This window comes from Hypanus sabinus, chromosome 27, assembly GCF_030144855.1.
Source record: "Hypanus sabinus isolate sHypSab1 chromosome 27, sHypSab1.hap1, whole genome shotgun sequence".
In the NCBI taxonomy this organism is placed as follows: domain Eukaryota; kingdom Metazoa; phylum Chordata; class Chondrichthyes; order Myliobatiformes; family Dasyatidae; genus Hypanus; species Hypanus sabinus.
Genome location: NC_082732.1, coordinates 32638072 through 32657341, shown reverse-complemented (window position 1 = coordinate 32657341; position 19270 = coordinate 32638072). Strand labels below are relative to the sequence as shown.

The following is a 19270-nucleotide window of genomic DNA, read 5'->3' as shown; positions in this document are numbered from 1 at the left end:
TGAAGATGTTCAGAATTGAAGTAATAAAGAAATATTTGGTTTGTCTCTATCAGCAATGAACTTTAATGAGGTGGATACAAGGTGTGAAGGAATCCAGGCTTCCTTTTGCTCTATCTGAATCACTTCAAAAAGACCAAATTTATTTCTGTTGTTTTCATTTTGAGGAGTTTCCTGTTTATGCATAATTTCACATTTTCTTCAACCAACAATAAATATTGTTATTGTGATTGTGTTCTTTTGTTTGTTTGTTTAAAATAATAAATGTTTGCTACAACCATATTATTTTTTGAAGAGATGAACTAGAAAAAATTATGAGAACAGAATTGTAGGGTAGTACCTAGCAGACTGGTTCAGAAGGTTTAGGCACAAGGGATGTGAGGCATGTTGACCAACTGGATTCATACCTGTCTTGGTGATTGGAGGCAGGGTGTAGTGGTAGCTGGCTTATCTTTGCCGATAGCACGTCACATAGATTGGTGCTGAGATTTTTGAGCCACTCACATAAAATGCTGGAGGAGTTCAGTAAATCAGGCAACGTATATTGAGAGGAATAAACAGGTGATGCTTTAGGCCAAGACCCTTCCTTGGGACCAGAAAGGAGAATGTAGGAGAAATGAATACTAAGTTTGTAAATGACATGAAAATTGATGGAATCATAGCTAGTGTAAGAAGTTGTCTCAAGATACAGCAGTATATACATCAATAGGAAAAGTGTGATAGTGATAGAAAGACTGCAAGAGAGAGTCAGCAAGATTTTGGCAGTGGTTAAAAGGAAAGATTGGATAAACCAGGTTTATTGGAATGTTAGAGGCCGAGGTGGACCTAATAGTTGCTTATAAAGTTATAAGCATTATCATTATTATCATCATCATTATTATGTGTTGTGTCATGTGATGTGGGTGATCAAAGTCTTGGCCATGATTGTTCTTGGCAAATTTTTCTACAGAAGTGGTTTGCCGTTGCCTTCTTCTGAGCAGTGTCTTTACAAGACAGGTGACCCCAGCCATTAGCAGTACTCTTCAGAGACTGCCTGCCTGGCATCATTGATCACATAACTAGGACCAGAATAGCTGGGTAGTAGGATCCTTCCTAAATCTCCTCTTCTCAGCTGTCGCTCTTTGGATTCCTCAAAATTCTCGGTTGTGCTGCGGATCAGCATTCACCAGTGGTCTCTATCACAAGCCAATTGCTACTATTCATTGACCTCGATATTTGCCTGAGAGAGCTGCTGCTTCAGTTGCTCTTGCGCAGGGCACCGTGATCTCTCTTGCTTTCAGTAACCTGGAGTTGCCCATGTGAGACATGTGGCCTGGCTGGCGGAGCTGCCTGATCAGCAAAGTGGTTTCGCTGCTTGGAAGTTAAACCTTCACCAGGACCTTGTTAGTGGAATCACAATCCTGCCAGCTGATACCCATGATGGAGTGAAGGCAACACTGCTGGATATGCTCGAGCAACCGGATTTGCTTGCAGCTTGAGACCCAAGCTTCAGAGCTATGTAGCAGTGTTGTGGCAATGGCTGCCCTGTACACCTGGATTTTTGTGGAAAGATGCAGCTAGTGGTTGTTCCACACATGTTTCTGGAGGCACCCAAAGACACTGCTAGCTCTGGTGAGTCGGTTGTCAAAGTCCATTACTACCAAAGCGTCTTTAGAGATGACGCTGCCCAAGTAGATGAACTGCTCAGCCACAGTGGGATGGTGATTGTCAGTGATGATCTGAGGTGGGTGGTAAATGTCAAGAGGGGGCCTCCAATGGAGGATCATAGTTTTCTTCAGACTGACCATTAATCCAAAAGCCCTTGCAGCCTTGGTGAACTGTGACTGTAGCCTATAGCGCATCTTCTGTGTGTGTGAGAAGAGCACAGTAGTCCGTATTTAGTAGTTTGAGACTGGACTCTTGCATAGTTATTGTTCAGGCGAGAAGGCAGCCACTCTCGAACAGTACTATTAGTCAACATATTGATAACATGTCACAGGATGTGGAAGAGGTTTTGTGTGATAAATGGAAAAACAACAGCTTCTCTATCCAGGTTAATAAGTCAACAGATTTCACCAATAAATGTCATGTTGTAACACTGTAAGGTTTGTAAATGATGGTGAAATTCAAGAAAACTTTTTCTGTTGCAAAGAGCTGCCTGAAATGAGCAAAGGCCAAGATGTATTTAAAGTTCTGTCTTCGTAACTGGAAACAAAAAGTCTGTCTTGGAGGAATTGTGTTGACATCTGGAGTGATGGTGCCTTGTCAATGGTTGCCTCCATGAGAGGTTTCGTTTCTCATGTAAAAAATCCTGACACAATGCTTTCTTCACAGAGAGGTGCTGAAGTCAAAAACTCTTGGAGATGAAATGATAAAAGTTCTGGATGATGCTACAGAAATGGTTAACTTTATTAAACAAAGACCAGTTCACTCAAGAATGTTTTTAAAAACTGTGTAAATATCACAACAATGAACACAGCAATCTTCGGCTACATACAGAAGTTCAGTGGCTTAGCAGAGGAAGAGTTCTCAACAGGGTGTTTGAGCGGAAAGGTGAGTTGCAGGAGTACTTTCAAAACAATAGTAGGCTAGATTTTGCTGACTGCTTTGAAGATGAAGAATGGCTGCAGGAACTCGCCTACTCAGCAGACATTTTTCATCAGTTGAATAAGTTGAATAAGTCTCTGCAAGGTCCTGGAGAAAATGTTTTGACTTCAAGTGACAAATTTTCTTGGATTTAAAAGGAAACTGAATCTTTGGAAAAATCATGCTTCAAAAGGAAATCTTGAAATGTTTCCACTGCTGCTTGGGCTGCAGAGTGAGAAAGGATCAGAAAGTGTCGACTCTTATTAAAAACCACTTGGAGAACTGCTGAACAAAGCGAACAGTATTTTTCCTCCTTTCAACACAAGTGTATGACTCTGAAGTGTATTTCTCTGAATCTTTTGTTCAGCCTGAGAACCTGACTTTGAGAGAAGAGGCAAAACTTTGTGAGTTGCATTCTGATCGTGCACTCAAGTCCTACCCCTGGACGCTCTGGATTTCTGTGAAAGAAGAGTATCCTGCCATTCATAGGAAAGCAATAAACATTTTGCTGTAGTTTCAACTTCTTACGTGTGTAGGCAAGCTTTTCCTTATTTAACAAGCCTCAAGAGCAAGGATAGAGATCGCCTCATTTCAGTTGAAGGTGAAATCCATGTGTGCTTATCTCAAGTTCGACCCAGAATTTAGTATTTGTGCAGCAAAACACAAGCACAGATTTCACATGCTATGCCTATATTTCAGCCTGACCATGTAACTTAATAAGAAACTGTTGTTTCAAAGCCTTGTATAAAATTGTGTCTTAGGCTATATTTTTATTTGTATTGTTTTGGCTTATGGTTTTTAGTAACTTTACTATTTAACGTTGTCAATAAATTTTCCTGTTGTAAATAGCATGAATTAAAATCAATCTACAACCTTTATTTAAGTTAAATCTACCCAGCCTACCTTTAGATAAATTAAATTTCATTTTGGCTTAAGCAAGTTATTTAACAGAAATTTATTAGGTTTCCCTTATAAGTTTTTTAAATTTATGAAAAGAAAAGAAAGAGATTAATTTCAAGAAAGGTAAGCTAAGCTTCACTACCATTTTTTTCAAGAAAGTTTGGCTAAAAATTAATTCTCTGCTCAAAAGACCATTGACAATTATTTTTTGGATTATTATATCTACAACTTAGTAATCACACTAATATACTGGGAGCTGTAGATTTAATAATTTTTATGCAAGGGTTTCCTGAGACCTGAAAATTATTCCAAGTGTTTCTCTAGGGCAAGAAGTTTGAAAAAGCCTGCTCTAACGTTTACAGAGAATGGTGCGAGATACAAAAACATCTTGTTAATGAGAGAGGTCACAGGAAATTTCCAGGTTGGTTCAAGCTGACAGAGAGCAACAATAACTCAAATATTATAACAGTGGGTGTGCAGAAGAATATCTTTGAATGCACAGCACACTGAACCTTGAAGTGGATGGGTTACAGCAGCAGAAGACCACATTGGTGGCTTCCATTCTTGTACCTAATAAAGTTACCACTGAATGTAGATTAAAAATAAACATTTATTCTCCACAAAGTTTTGATCAAAGCACAGAGGATTAACAACATGGACAGATGTATCAAATATTGAGCTGCATTTGATAGTAATGTGACAATCAATGAGACATTAGAGGAAGGTTTTTTATTCAGAGAGTGGTGGTTGGTGCGTGGAATACTGCCTGAGTCTGTGGTGGAGGCAGATGCACTAGTGAAATTTAAGAGACTACTAGACAGGTATACGGAGGAATTTAAGGTGGGGGTATATATGGGAGGCAGGGTTTAAGGGTCGGCATAGCATTGTGGGTTGAAGGGCATGTACTGTGCTGTACTATTCTATGTTCTATGTATATTAATACTGTTCGTTTTTGACAGGCAAGTAAGTAAATTGACGTTGTCCTCTGGGGACCTCTTGTGGATAATAAGATTATGTCAGAAAATAAGTTGACTGATTTCCATTGCGTTAACATACAAGCTAGTAGGAGGAAAAGGGCTATTCAAATCCTCGATCTTCCCTTACAATTTAACATGATCATGCTAATCTAATTGAAGTTCTTAATCTCTTACTAATGATAAATCTATCTCTACCTTTAAATTTCCAGAGATGAAGATCCCACTGCCCTTTGTGGAAAAGGGTTCCACTGCCCTAGGGAGAAAAACATTGCTTCATTTCAAATGGGCAGCCCCTTTATTTTAGATAATAATTCATAGTTCCATATTCTCTTCCAGGAGAAAACATTTCTACAAATTCACCATGTTAAAACTCTTTTGGTTAGATTTGTGAGCTTACTACCTTTTAATATATAAACACAGAGGTTCTTTATTCCTTTACCCATGCCCAGAGAACCTTTGTATCATTTCATTTGCCATTTCTTTCACCTAAATCTATTTTCTCATCATGATTACCAGGATACCATGATTTGTACAGCTGTAATATTTTTTATTGTTTCATCACAGGGCTTTCAGGTAATGAGTTACCTTGCAAGTGTAGATGACAATTCATAATACATTGACATAGTCAATGTCCTGCTGTTTTCACATGTCTTGCTGCTACATAGAAGAGCTTCTCTTGCCAAAAGTCACTTTTGTCACTTTATCATTTCATGTCAGTCAGTTTATGTGTATAAGCTGTCAGCAGGATAGACCATGAAGACTGCAGTTATTCCAGCACAAAATGAATTTTGTTTCTGCTTAAAGCATAGAAGGGCAGAGAAAATGCAGCGATAGAATTAAGGGAAAGTGGAAAAGGAAAGTAATTACTTTAAATAAAATTAGTGAGTTTGTAATTACTTAAAGGGGAAGAAGATAACCAAGGATATGGTCTTATAGGCAAAGGAGGATTGAAAAAGGTTCTAAATAACATATTGCCTCAGCCATCTCAAATGAAGTAAATGATAAAGACAATGTAGTTCATGGGGTAAATTGAAATACTTGATTTCACAAGTATGGAATGGAAATATTAAGATGTGGAATCTATTGGAAGTTATTAAGCTAGGTCCAAATTGGCATAATGAAAAGACATTGGCTTTAATAGATGGCAGGTTTTTTAGTGACTGGAAGGCTGTATGCAGTGGTGTTTAGAGGACTGTGTACCAGGTCCCTTGCTTTTTGTATGTCAAGTCAATTATTTAGATTTAAATATAGAAGCCATAATTAAGAAATTTGCATATGATTCTAATATTTGTTAATGAGGAAAAATAAATGCATTTTGCTGAACACGAGGAAATCTGCAGATGCTGGAAATTTAAGCAACACACACACAAAATGCAGGTGGAACGCAACAGGCCAGGCAGCATCTATAGGAAGAAGCGCTGTCGATGTTTCGGGCTGAGACCCTTCATCAGGACTAACTGAAATAAAAGATAGTAAGAGATTTGAAAGTAGGAGGGGGAAGGGAAAATCCGAAATGATAGGAGAAGACCAGAGGTAGTGGGGTAAAGCCAAGAGCTGGAAAGGGATTGACAAAAGGGCTGGAGAAGGGAAAGGACCACGGGACGGGAGGCTTAGGGAAAAAGAATGGGGGAGGGGAGCACCAGAAGAAGATGGAGAACAGGCAAAGAGTGATGAGCATAGAGAGAAAAAAAAGCGGGGGAATAAATAAATAAGGGATGGGGTAAGAAGGGGAGGAGGGGCGTTAATGGAAGTTACAGAAGTCAATGTTCATGCCGTCAGGTTGGAGGCTACCCAGACGGTATATAAGGTGTTGTTCCTCCAACCTGAGTGTGGCTTCATCTTGACAGTAGAGGAGGCCATGGATAGACATATCAGAATGGGAATGGGACATGGAATTAAAATATGTGGCCACTGGAAGATCCTGCTTTCTCTGGTGGAGGAGCAACACCTTATATACCGTCTGGGTAGCCTCCAACCTGACGGCATGAACATTGACTTCTGTAACTTCCATTAACACCCCTCCTCCCCTTCTTACCCCATCCCTTATTTATTTATTCCCCCCCCCCCCCTTTTTTTTACTCTCTATGCCGATCACTCTTTGCCTGTTCTCTATCTCCCTCTGGTGCTCCCCTTCCCCCCATTCCTTCTCCCTAGGCCATCCGTCCCATGATGCTTTCCCTTCTCCAGCTCTGTATCCCTTTTGCCAATCACCTTTCCAGCTGTTTGCTTCACCCCACCTCCTCCTGTCTTCTCCTATCATTTTGGATTTTCCCCTCCCCCTCCTACTTTCAAATCTCTTACTATCTTTTATTTCAGTTAGTCCTGACGAAGGGTCTGGGCCCGAAACGTCGACAGTGCTTCTTCCTATAGATGCTGCCTGGCCTGCTGTGTTCCACCAGCAGCTTGTGTGTGTTGCATTTTGCTGAATGATAGTTGTGGATAACCATATAACAATCACAGCACGGAAACAGGCCATCTCGGCCCTCCTAGTCCTTGCCGAACTCCAGTCCCACCTACCCGCACTCAGCCCATAACCTTCCACTCCTTTCCTGTCCATATACCTATCCAATTTTACCTTAAATGACACAACTGAACTGGCCTCTACTACTTCTACAGGAAGCTCATTCCACTCAGCTATCACTCTCCGAGTAAAGAAATACCCCCTCGTGTTTCCCTTAAACTTCTGCCCCCTAACTCTCAAATCATGTCCTCTCGTTTGAATCTCCCCTACTCTCAATGGAAACAGCCTATTCACGTCAACTCTATCTATCCCTCTCAAAATTTTAAATACCTCGATCAAATCCCCCCTCAACCTTCTACGCTCCAATGAATAGAGACCTAACTTGTTCAACCTTTCTCTGTAACTTAAGTGCTGAAACCCAGGTAACATCCTAGTAAATCGTCTCTGCACTCTCTCTAATTTATTGATATCTTTCCTATAATTCGGTGACCAGAACTGCACACAATATTCTAAATTTGGCCTTACCAATGCCTTGTACAATTTTAACATTACATTCCAACTTCTGTACTCAATGCTTTGATTTATAAAGGCCAGCGTTCCAAAAGCCTTCTTCACCACCCTATCTACATGAGACTCCACCTTCAGGGAACCATGCACTGTTATTCCTAGATCTCTCTGTTCCTCTGCATTCCTCAATGCCCTACCATTTACCCTGTATTTTCTATTTGGATTATTCCTGCCAAAAGGTAGAACCTCACACTTCTCAGCATTAAACTCCATCTGCCAACGTTCAGCCCATTCTTCTAACCAGCATAAATCTCCCTGCAAGCTTTGAAAACCCACCTCATTATCCACAACACCTCCTACCTTAGTACCATCAGCATACTTACTAATCCAATTTACCACCCCATCATCCAGATCATTTATGTATAATACAAACAACATTGGGCCCAAAACAGATCCCTGAGGCACCCCGCTAGTCACCGGCCTCCATCCCGATAAACAATTATCCACCACTGCTCTCTGGCATCTCCCATCTAGCCACTGTTGAATCCATTTTATTACTTCAGCATTAATACCTAACGACTGAACCTTCTTAACTAACCTTCCATGTGTAACTTTGTCAAAGGCTTTGCTGAATTCCATATAGACTACATCCACTGCCTTACCCTCGTCAACATTCCTCGTAACTTCTTAAAAAAATTCAATAAGGTTTGTCAAACATGACCTTCCACGCACAAATCCATGCTGGCTACTCCTAATCAGATCCTGTCTATCCAGATAATTATTAATACTATCTCTAAGAATACTTTCCATTAATTTACCCACCACTGATGTCAAACTGACAGGTCTATAATTGCTAGGCTTCCTTCTAGAACCCTTTTTAAACAATGGAACCACTTGAGCAATACACCAATCCTCCGGCACAATCCCCGTTTCTAATGACATCTTAAAGATCTCCGTCAGAGCTCCTGCTATTTCTACACAAACTTCCCTCATGGTCCTGGGGAATATCCTGTCAGGACCCGGAGATTTATCCACTTTTAGATTTCTTAAAAGCGCCAGTACTTCCACCTCTTTAATTGTCATAGGTTCCATAACTTCCTTACTTGTTTCCCACACCTTACACAATTCAATATCCTTCTCCTTAGTGAATACCGAAGAGAAGAAATCATTCAAAATCTCTCCCATCTCCCTCGGCTCCACACATAGCTGATCACTCTGATTCTCTAAGGGGCCAATTTTATCCCTCACTATATTCTTGCTTTTAATATAACTGTAGAAACCTTTCGGATTTACTTTCACCTTATTTGCCAAACCAACCTCGTATCTTCTTTTAGCTTTTCTAATCTCTTTCTTAAGATCCCTTTTACATTCTTTATATTCCTCAAGCAATTCCTTTACTCCATGCTGCCTATATCTATTGTAGGCATCCCTCTTTTTCCGAACCAAATTTCTAATATCCCTTGAAAACCATGGTGCTTTCAAACCTTTTAACCTTTCCTTTCAACCTAACAGGAACATAAAGATTCTGTACCCTCATAATTTCACCCTTAAATGACCTCCATTTCTCTATTACATCCTTCCCATAAAACCACTTGACCCAATCCACTCTCTCTAAATCCCTTTGCATCTCCTCAAAGTTAGCCTTTCTACAATCAAAAATCTCAACTCTAGGTCCTGTCCTGTCCTTCTCCATAATTATATTGAAGCTAATGCTACTGTGATCACTGGACCCGAAGTGCTCCCCAACACATACATCTGTCAGCTGACCTATCGCATTCCCTAACAGGAGATCCAACACTGCCCCATCTCTAGTCGGTACTTCTATGTATTGTAGCAAAAAACTATCCTGCACACATTTCACAAACTCTAAACCATCCAGCCCTTTTACAGAATGAGCTTCCCAGTCTACGTGTGGAAAATTAAAATCTCCCACAATCACCACCTTGTGTTTACTACAAATATCTGCTATCTCCTTACACATTTGCTCTTCCAACTCACGCTCCCCATTAGGTGGCCTATAATACACTCCTATCAGTGTTACTACACCCTTCCCATTCCTCAATTCCACCCAAATAGCCTCCCTAGAGGAGCTCTGTAATCTATCCTTCCAAAGCACCGCCATAAGATTTTCTCGGACAAGCAATGCAACACCTCCTCCTCTGGCCCCTCCTACTTTATCACACCTGAAGCAACTAAATCCAGGAATATTTAGTTGCCAATCACACCCTTCCTGCAACCACGTTTCACTAATAGCTACAACATCATAATTCCAGGTATTAATCCACGCTTTCTCATCCACCTTTCTTACAATGCTCCTAGCATTAAAATAGATACATTTAAGATACTCTCCACCCCCTCCTCTCTTTTCATCCCTAACAATGCATTCAAATTTATTATCCTTTTCTTTCTTCTCCCCTACATCTTCGGGCTGAGCACATCCCTTCTCCATCACCTGCCTTTCCTCCCTCACACACTGTCTATTTACTTGCTCTACTGGTGAACCAACCACCTCTCCCATGATTTCCTCAAATTGATTCCCGCCCCCCCATCTTACTAGTTTACAGTCTGCCCTGTAGCCCTAGCAAACCTCCCCGCTAGGATATTAGTCCCCCCCAGGATTCAAGTGTAACCCGTCCTTCTTGAACAGGTCACGCCTGCCCCAGAAGAGGTCCCAATGATCCAGAAACTTGAATCCCTGCCCCCTGCTCCAATCCCACAGCCACGCATTCATCCTCCACCTAATTCTATTCCTACTCTCACTGTCGCGTGGCACAGGCAGTAATCCCGAGATTACTACCTTTGCGGTCCTTCTTCTTAACTGCCTTCCTAAGTCCCTATACTCTCATTTCAGGGCCTCTTCCCCTTTCCTACCTATGTCATTGGTACCTACATGTACCACGACCTCTGGCTCCTCACCCTCCCACTTCTTGGACGCGATCAGAAACGTCCCGAACCCTGGCACCAGGGAGGCAAATTACCATCCGGGAGTCCCGATCACCTCCACAGAACCGCCTGAACCCCTGACTATCGAGTCCCCTATTACTATGGTCCTCTTTCTTCTATCCCTACCCTTCTGAGCTACAGGGCCGTCCTCTGTGCCAGAGTCCCGGCCACTGTCACTTCCACCAGGAAGGCTGTCCCCCCCCCAACAGTACTCAAACATGAGTACTTATTGTCAAGGGGTACAGCCACCGGGGTACTCTCTAGTACTTGCCTCTTCCCCTTCCTGACCGTGACCCACCTATCTGCCTCCCGTGGCCCCGGAGTGACCACCTGCCTGCAACTCCTCTCTATCACCTCCTCACTCTCCCTGACCAGGCGTAGGTCATCGAGCTGCAGCTCCAGTTCCCTAACTCGGTCCCTCAGGAGCTGCAGTTCGGCGCACCTGGCGCAGATGTGGACGTCCGGGAGGCTCGGAGACTCCAGGACCTCCCACATCCGACACCGAGAACAACAAGCTGCCCTCACACTCATACTTCCCGAATAACTGAAAAATAACAAGAACTAAAAGATAAGCCAACTGTGCCCTCTTCTAGGATAAGTACTGGAATTCATTCTAGTAAGTATGAAGTAATGTATTCGGGGTGAGCAAACAAACAAGACTATCACAATGCTTCAGCATGTTTTTTTGTAGGGGACAAACAATAAAGGTGGCCGAACAATTATATACTGAGGGAAATGGCCTTGGAAGTCCTGAACATTGATTTCCTCACATGAAGACTTCTGGTGTTAGGTTAGATATTGACAAAGGTACCTTCTCCTTATCACTATCTATCTTTCTCCAGATGATTTATCCTGTTTTTGCATATTAAATAATATTTTGAAGTAACATTGAGCATAACTAATACACAAAATTTGTTCTGATGGGGGAATTTCAAAGTCCTTCTATTTGGCTTTTTAGTACTCCCCACTGACTTGTCACTCTGAAGACGATGGTTGCTGGACTGGCACCTGCAGCACATGGTGGAAGAACTGATGTGAGGGATAAAACTTGCTGAAACTCTGTTGCTGCTGTGTCAATCCATGACATTATTGGTAGAAGTAACCACTACAGAGTCATTATGAAAACACACTCCTGTTTTAATATTGAGGACACTTGCGTAAAACTGGTTCAGTTCTTGGACAAGACAAATATAAGTAAATCCAGTGTTTTTTATTAGATGCAAGATATGTACTTAATAACAGGCAATGTTGATTACTAGTGTATAGCTTAGGATCTCTTAAGACGCAGATGATATTGTTTGCACATTGTTCTGCTCTCATCATTTCATGTGAGCAATGAATATCTATTAATCTGTCACTTAGTTTTTCTCCTTCAATTCTTTTACAAGGGCCAGTTAAGCAGCTGATTTTATTGGTTCTTGTGGTCAAATGCATCTACCATTTTAGACCCCATATAACCTTTTAACTCCATCTAAACTAGGGTAATGGGGCTACCCTGGAGTATGATCATCTTAAAATAATTTCCATTTACTTAGCTTTACTCAAATACTTAGTTTAGCGGAATCAACCTCAGTTGGTCCAGTTTGCCTCTCTAATGTTAGATTCAAAACAAACCTTATCTTGCCCTAACCATAACCACGCATCACATCATTAGAAAAGTTTAAAGAAATTATAGTGCATTGTTCACCTTATCTCTACCTCAAGGATGAAATGTATTTAATATTGATTACTTCCTCAATGTTATAATTTCCACAATAGTTGCTGTTGTAGCTCTAGGCTTGAATACCAAACCTGCAAAGAGTTGGATGCATTTTTGAGTGAATGGTTTCATTAGTGAAAGAGGATAGTGATATATCCCGATTGTGTTACTGCATATTTCATGAATAAAAATACATTTCTGAAAGAAGAGACATAGCATGCCTGGATATTCTGTGAATCTCATGCATGTGTGATGTGGCACTACCAACATACTAAATGGGTTAAGCTGAACAGAACTGGCAATTTAAAATTAGATACTCACAAATTGAAGTGGCAGCAGCAGAATTGTACCCATCACAATTCTGGGATTATAATCCATTCAACTGGTGATCTGCTGTCTATTCACTTTGAATTTTACTAGGACCGCTCGTTTCTAAAACTCAATATAGCCTTGGTGTAAGTATGCCAAACATGAAAAAACAGCTGAACTTCAGAGGTGAACCTCAACAGCAGTGTCAAACTATCTATTTGACTTCTAGGACCATGGTATTGTGGAAGACTCAGTAATTTGATACTGGGTTCATTACAGTGATTTGTGGGGTTGACTTATGAGGACAGAGTAAGCTGACTGGCAATGTACACACTGGTTATTTAGAAGAATGTGAGATAAACTTGGTGATGCATGTAAAATTCCAATGTGGTTTGTCAGGGAATATGTATTTTGGGCTTTTTCTCTTTTTTGTTGATCAAGTAAAGACATAACAGATTGCATTTAGGTCAACCTTTCATCAGTGACAAGCTTGATTAACATTTTCAAATTCTACTTCAAAAATTTCTTTTTCTCAGTGTCATTTGAGAGACTTATTTTGTAAAAATCGAAATTCAGGCCAGTCCAATAAAATGTTTCCTTTTCCTTTACAGTTGTACCATATCTGCCACATAATCGAACTAAGTTAGACAAGGTCACAGATGATTCAGAGGTAGGTTCTGCAATTAGTAGTGAACTTATAAATTATGTATATTTCTGTCAGAGCTCAAAATTGTTTGGAGATATTCTGACTGATGTGGTGCCTAGATCCTGAATTCACATTGATTCAAAGTTAATTCTTCTATTTGTTTGGTTAGTTATAATTCTGTAATTATGATTATAATGATTCTTCCACAGCATTGAGCTGGTTAGGAAAAGGAGAATGGTCACTGTTTATATCCTGTTAACCAATGCAAGGAAGTATGTTTGAATGTAGACCACAAGACCATAAGAATTAGGTCATTTGGCCCATCAAGTCTGCTCCACCATTTCATCATGGCTGACCCATTTCCCCCTCAGTCCCAATCTCCTACCTTCTTCCCATTACCCTTTGTGCCCTGACTAATCAAGAGACTGTCGACCTTTGCCTTAAATATACTCAATGACAGCCTCCATAGCCACCACAGATTTCTAAATTCAGGACTCTCTGGCTAAAGAAATTCTTCCTCATCTCTGTTCTAAAAGGATGCCCCTCTATTTCGAGACTGTGTCCTCTGGTCCTAGACTCCCCACCATAGGAAACATCCTTTCCACATCCATACTATTGAGGCCTTTCAACATTTGATAGGTTTCAATGAGATTTCCCCCTCCCCATTCTTCTGAATTTCAATGAGTACAGGCCCAGAGCCATCAAATGCTTCTCATATGGTAAACTATCCTTTCTTAGAGATGGGGCCCAAAACTGCTCAGATACTCCAGTTGAGGCTTCACTGGTGCCTTATAAAACCTCAACATTACATCCTTGTTTTATATTCTAGTCCTCTCAAAATGAATGCTAACATTGCATTTGCCTTCCTCACCACTGACTCAACCTGCAAATTATCCTTTAGGGAATCCTGCACGAGGACGCCCAGGGTGCTTTGTGCCTCAGATTTAGTATTTTCTCTCCATTTAGAAAATAGTTTACCCTTTTATTTCTTCTACCATTGTGTATGACCGTACACTTCCTGACACTCTATTCCATCTGTCACTTCTTAGCATATTCTCCTAATCTGTCCTTCTGCAGCCTCTTGACTTCCTCAATACTCCCTGTCCCTCCACCTATCTTCACATTATCTGCAAAACTGGCCACAAAGCCATCAATTCCATCATCCAAATTTTAAGTAAAAAGAAGCAGTCCCAACGCCAACACTTGTGGGACACCACTAGACAACTAGTCACCAGCAACCAACCAGAAAAGGCTCCCTGTTAGTATCTTTTCTGTAATACCATGAGTTCCTAACTTGTTTAGGAGCCTCATGTGTGGCACCTTGTCAAAGGCCTTCTGAAAATCCAAGTACACACTTCAATCACTCTTGCCCCATGACACTCTTGAACTTCTGGCATACTGCAAGTGTTGCTGATTGGCAAGAGGCAAAGAGTGGGAATAGGCTAGCTGAGCGAGTTGGCAACAAGGTGTTAAATGCAATATAATGCATAAAGGTGTGAAATTTGTGTATGTTGGTGGACAAAAGGGCAGAATATTCCTTTTAAACAATGAGGAATTCGGGAATGTTAATGTTCAAAGGAATCTTGATGTCTTTGTATGCAAATCTCTGAAAACCAATATGCAGATGCAGTAAGAAATAAGGAAGATAAATAGTATATTTATTGCTTGAGAATTTAATAATGGGAGTAAGGACATACTTGTGCAATTATTTAGGGTTCTGGTAAATTATACCCAAAATATTCTGTTCAGTTTTGCTGGCCTTTCCCTAAAATGTTCATGGACTGATGGTGGTGGAAGGGAAGTCCCTTTCTTTGAAGAAGGAGAACACCACTTAGTTCTAGAATAAAAAGCCTCTTGCCTTTCTGCACTATCAATGCTGCCCTCAACCTCATCTCTTCCATTTCATGAATGTCTGAACTCTCCCCATCTTTCCATCACCCCACCAGGGATAGGATGCCTCATGTCCTCACCTACCACCCCACCAGCTTCTGCGTCCAGCACATAGTTCTCCGTAATTTTCACCATCTGAAACAGGATTCCACCATCAAGTGCATCTTTCCCACCCCCACTTTCTGCTTTCTGCAGGGATCACTCCTTATGAGACTGCCTTGTCCATTTGTCCCTCCCCACTAATCTCCCTCCTGGCACTTAACCTTGCAAGCAGAACATGTGATACACTTGCCTTACACCTCCTCAGGGTCCTAAATAGTACTTCCAGGTGAGGTGACACTTCATCTGTGAGTCTTTTGGGGTCATCTACTGTACCTAGTGTTCCTGGTGTGGCCTCCTGTATATCACTGAGACATAGATTGGGAGATTGCTTCGCCCAGTACCTACGCTTTGTCTGTCAGAAAAGCGGGATCTCCCAGTGGCTACCCATTTTAATTCCACTTCCCATTCCCATTCCAACATATCAATCCTCTTCTGCCATGATGAGGCCACACTCAGGTTGGAGGAGAAACAAATTATATTCCATTTGGGTAGCCTCCAACCTGATGGCGTGAACATAGATATCTTGAACTTCTGGTAATGCCCCCCACACCATACCATTCCCCATTCCTATTTCCCTCTCTCACTTTATCACCTCCCTCTAGTGCTCCATCCACTTCCCCTACTTCCAAGATCTTCTGTCCTCTCTCATCAGATTTCCCCTTTTCCAGCCCTTTATCTCTTTCACCAAATAACTTCCCAACTCATCACTTCACCCCTCCCCCCCATTTCATCTATCACCTTGTATATCTTCCTCTCCTCCCCACCTTATTTAAACATCTCATCTTTTTTCTCCAGTTCTGACGAAGGGTTTCAGCCCGAAACATCAACTGTTTACTCTTTTTCATAGATGCTGCCTGGCCTGGGGGAGGGGGGGGTGGTGTGTGTGTGTGTGTGTTGCGTGTTGCTTTGGATTTCCAGCATCTGCAGATTTTCTCTTGTTTGAGGTTGATCAATACCTCCATCCACTAACCCATTCTACCATACCCCTTCCCCCACACACCACCACAACTCGATCATTTCCTATCAGGGTCATCTTATATACACGTACAAACAAGCTGGATGAACTCAGTAGGTCAGGCAGCATCCGTTGAAATGAGCAGTCAAAGTTTCGGGCTGAGACCCTTCGTTAGGACTGAAGAAGGAGGGGGCAGGGGCCCTATAAAGAAAGTGGGGGGAGGGTGGAAGGTGCCAGGTGAAAAACCAATCAGAGGAAAGATCAAGGGGTGGGAGAGGGGTAGTAGGGAGGGGATAGGCAGGAGGGGTAGTAGAAAAAGGCAGAATCATGAGAGAGGTGATGGACAGCTGGAAGAGGAGGCAGAGTGAAAGTGGGATGGGGGAAGGGAGAGGGAGGGAATTACAGGATGTTGGAAAATTCAATGTTCATACCAAGGGGTTGGAGACTACCCAGACGGTATATGAGGTGTTGCTCCTCCAACCTGAGCTTGGCCTCATCATGGTGGTAGAGGAGGCCATGTACAGACATATCCGAATGGGAATGTGAAGCAGAGTTGAAGTGGGTGGCAACCGGGAGATCGTGTCTGTTGTGCCGGACGGAGCGGAGGTGCTCGACGAGGCGGTCCCCCAATCTGCGTCGGGTCTCGCCGATGTAGATGTGGCCGCACCGGGAGCACTGGATGCAGTAGATTACCCCAACAGACTCACAAGTGAAGTGTTGCCTCACCTGGAAGGACTGTTTGGGGCCCTGAGTGGTGGTATGAGAGGAGGTGTAGGAACAGGTGTAGCACTAATGCTTGCAGGGATAAGTCCCAGGTGGGAGATCTGTGGGGAGGGACGTGTGGACCAGGCAGTCGTGAAGGGAATGATCCCTGCAAAAAGCAGAGAGGGGTAGAGAGGGAAAGATGTGCTTAATGGTGGGATCCTGTTGAAGGTGGAGGAAGTTGTGGAGGATAATATGCTGGATCTGGAGGCTGGTGGGGTGGTAGGTGAGGACAAGGGGAACTCCTGTTGTGGCAGGAGGATGGGGTGAGGCGGGAAATGGAGGAGATGCGGGTGAGGGCATCATTGATGACGGCAGAAGGGAAACCACGATTGTTAAAGAAAGAGGACATTTGAGATGTCCTGGAACGGAAAGCCTCATCCTGGGAACAGTTGCGACAGAGACAGAGGAACTGGGAATAGGGAATAGCATTATTTGCCTTATATACAGGCATTCCTGGACCTAGCATCACTTTATGTACATACAATTAATCTATGTATATAAGCTATCTTATGTATTTATGTTTATTATGTTTTTATTATCCTGTTTTTCATATTATTGTGTTTTTTGTGTTACATCTGATCTGGAGTAAAAACTATTTCATTTAATGGAAATGACATTGAGCTATATTGGGGAAAAAAAGATATACTTGCTATACTGTAGATAGAGTGCAGCAAAGATTCACTCAATGAATCCAGGGATGGCAGGCATGCTGTATGAAAAGAAGTAGAGTAGATGGTGTGGATCTTCTGGTATTTAGAGAATGTTAGAAGATTTTATTGAAACTGGCAATATTCTTACATATGTAGCTTCTCAAAGTGGTTGCAAAGGGGTTATGTTATCCCTTGCATATCTAGAATGAGAAGTCATAATCTTGGAATAAAAGCTAGACCTCCATGCAAGAACTGGCGAATCTCTGGACTTCAGAAAGCTATGTAGTCTCATTTTTAGTTCATTGACACTGAACTGAAAGATAGATGTCTGGATAATAGATTTCTGAACACAATAGCAATGCAGGAAAATGCGTTGTAGTGGAAGATTAGCCATGAAAATAGTCAATGGCAGAATTAGCCTGAAGCACCAAATGGCTTTTTGATGCTTAAGTGATTCTTAAACTTCAAATCATAAACATGAGAAAGCGTGCAAATGCTGGAAATCCAAAGCAACACAAAGTGCTGAGGGAAATCCCAGCAGGTCAGACAGCATCTATGGAAGTGAATAAATAGATGAAGTTTTGGCCTGAGGCACTTCTGTTGCATCAACTTTTAAAATAAAGTTGTGCTTTCTTTTAATAAGACAACTGTTGCAGATGGATGGATGAGTTTTTAAAAATATTACTTTAAAATTAGTCAAACATTTCCATTCAAGTGGTGTATCTGGTATGCACAAACAAGCATCTAAGTAGCATTTCAAAATATGGTACTTTAAATTTCTGTCCTGGAAATTAATTTTGTGTAAAATCTTAGAAATAGATGTAAGCCATTTATCCCCTTGAGTTTGCCCTACCTTTCAGAAAGATCATACTTTGATATTTGCCTCAGGTTCACTTTCTTTAATTTCCCCTCAATTTCTCTGTAGAGAAAAAATACTCCGTATATTTATTCAATGTTTTCAGTGGGTCATTCTGTACATTGTTCTAAGATAGGTAAATTAATTTTGCTTCACTATTTTTTGTATGGAAGTGTCATTGTAAATCAAAAATTATACTTGAGTTTTATGAAATTATTTTATTTGGGACCTAGGATCTCAAGCCTGTGGTTGATGGTGTTGATGGAATCAAGATTTCTTCAGTGCTGGGTTTGCAAGATTTTGACCTAATACGAGTCATTGGACGTGGCAGCTATGCTAAAGTTCTCCTTGTACGTTTGAAGAAAAATGACTGTATTTATGCGATGAAGGTTGTAAAGAAGGAGCTGGTCCATGATGATGAGGTAAAGTTTACTAAATAAGAGAAGAAAAGAGAAATTATTTTTGTACAGGACTTTTCAGTCTGAAAAGAGATGCCAGATCTTCACAACTAATTAAATATTCTTGAAATGCAGTTGCTGTTGTGAGAGAACAAGTAGTTTGGTGAGATTTTTATTTTACTAAATTTAATTACTTGAGGTCTGAAATTGAGCACAGTCATTGAAATTAAAGTCTCACCCGAATTATTATTCTTGAATTTATTATTTTGATATTTTACATGTTTCTATTCTCATGTAGCCCGGTCCTCGCTAAAGGCATGCAATTTTGTTTCTATATCTTCATTAAAAAAAGGGGAAATGAAAAGCAAGTTATGCTTTTCACTCCTGGTCTCATATAAGGGATCATTTCTGGAAAATGCACAACTTCGATATTTGACCTGGACATAATTTGACTTGACTGCACAGCTCCACAAAATTATTCAGGAATATCTGTTTTCTCTTCTGGGCCTATAATTCTAGTATGTGTCACTGGCAACCCACAAAAATAATGTAGCAAGACAGGCGAAAGTCACTATAATATTTCCAGACGTGTCATAGTTGCACCTAACAAAAAGGCTTAAGGAATTAGATGGTTCATTCAGAGAAATCTA

At 41.2% G+C, this 19270-nt stretch overlaps 1 protein-coding gene across 2 annotated transcripts in view; it reads left to right on the top strand.

Annotated features, from left to right (window-relative positions):
- prkcz (protein kinase C, zeta) overlaps nucleotides 1-19270 on the top strand; it is a 375947-nt gene that overhangs the window by 223816 nt on the left and 132861 nt on the right. For both annotated transcript variants that reach the window (XM_059952188.1, XM_059952187.1), the window contains exons 8-9: nucleotides 12970-13028; nucleotides 18456-18644. In XM_059952188.1, coding sequence (XP_059808171.1) covers nucleotides 12970-13028; nucleotides 18456-18644 — 248 coding nt within the window. The remainder of the gene's footprint in view (nucleotides 1-12969; nucleotides 13029-18455; nucleotides 18645-19270) is intronic.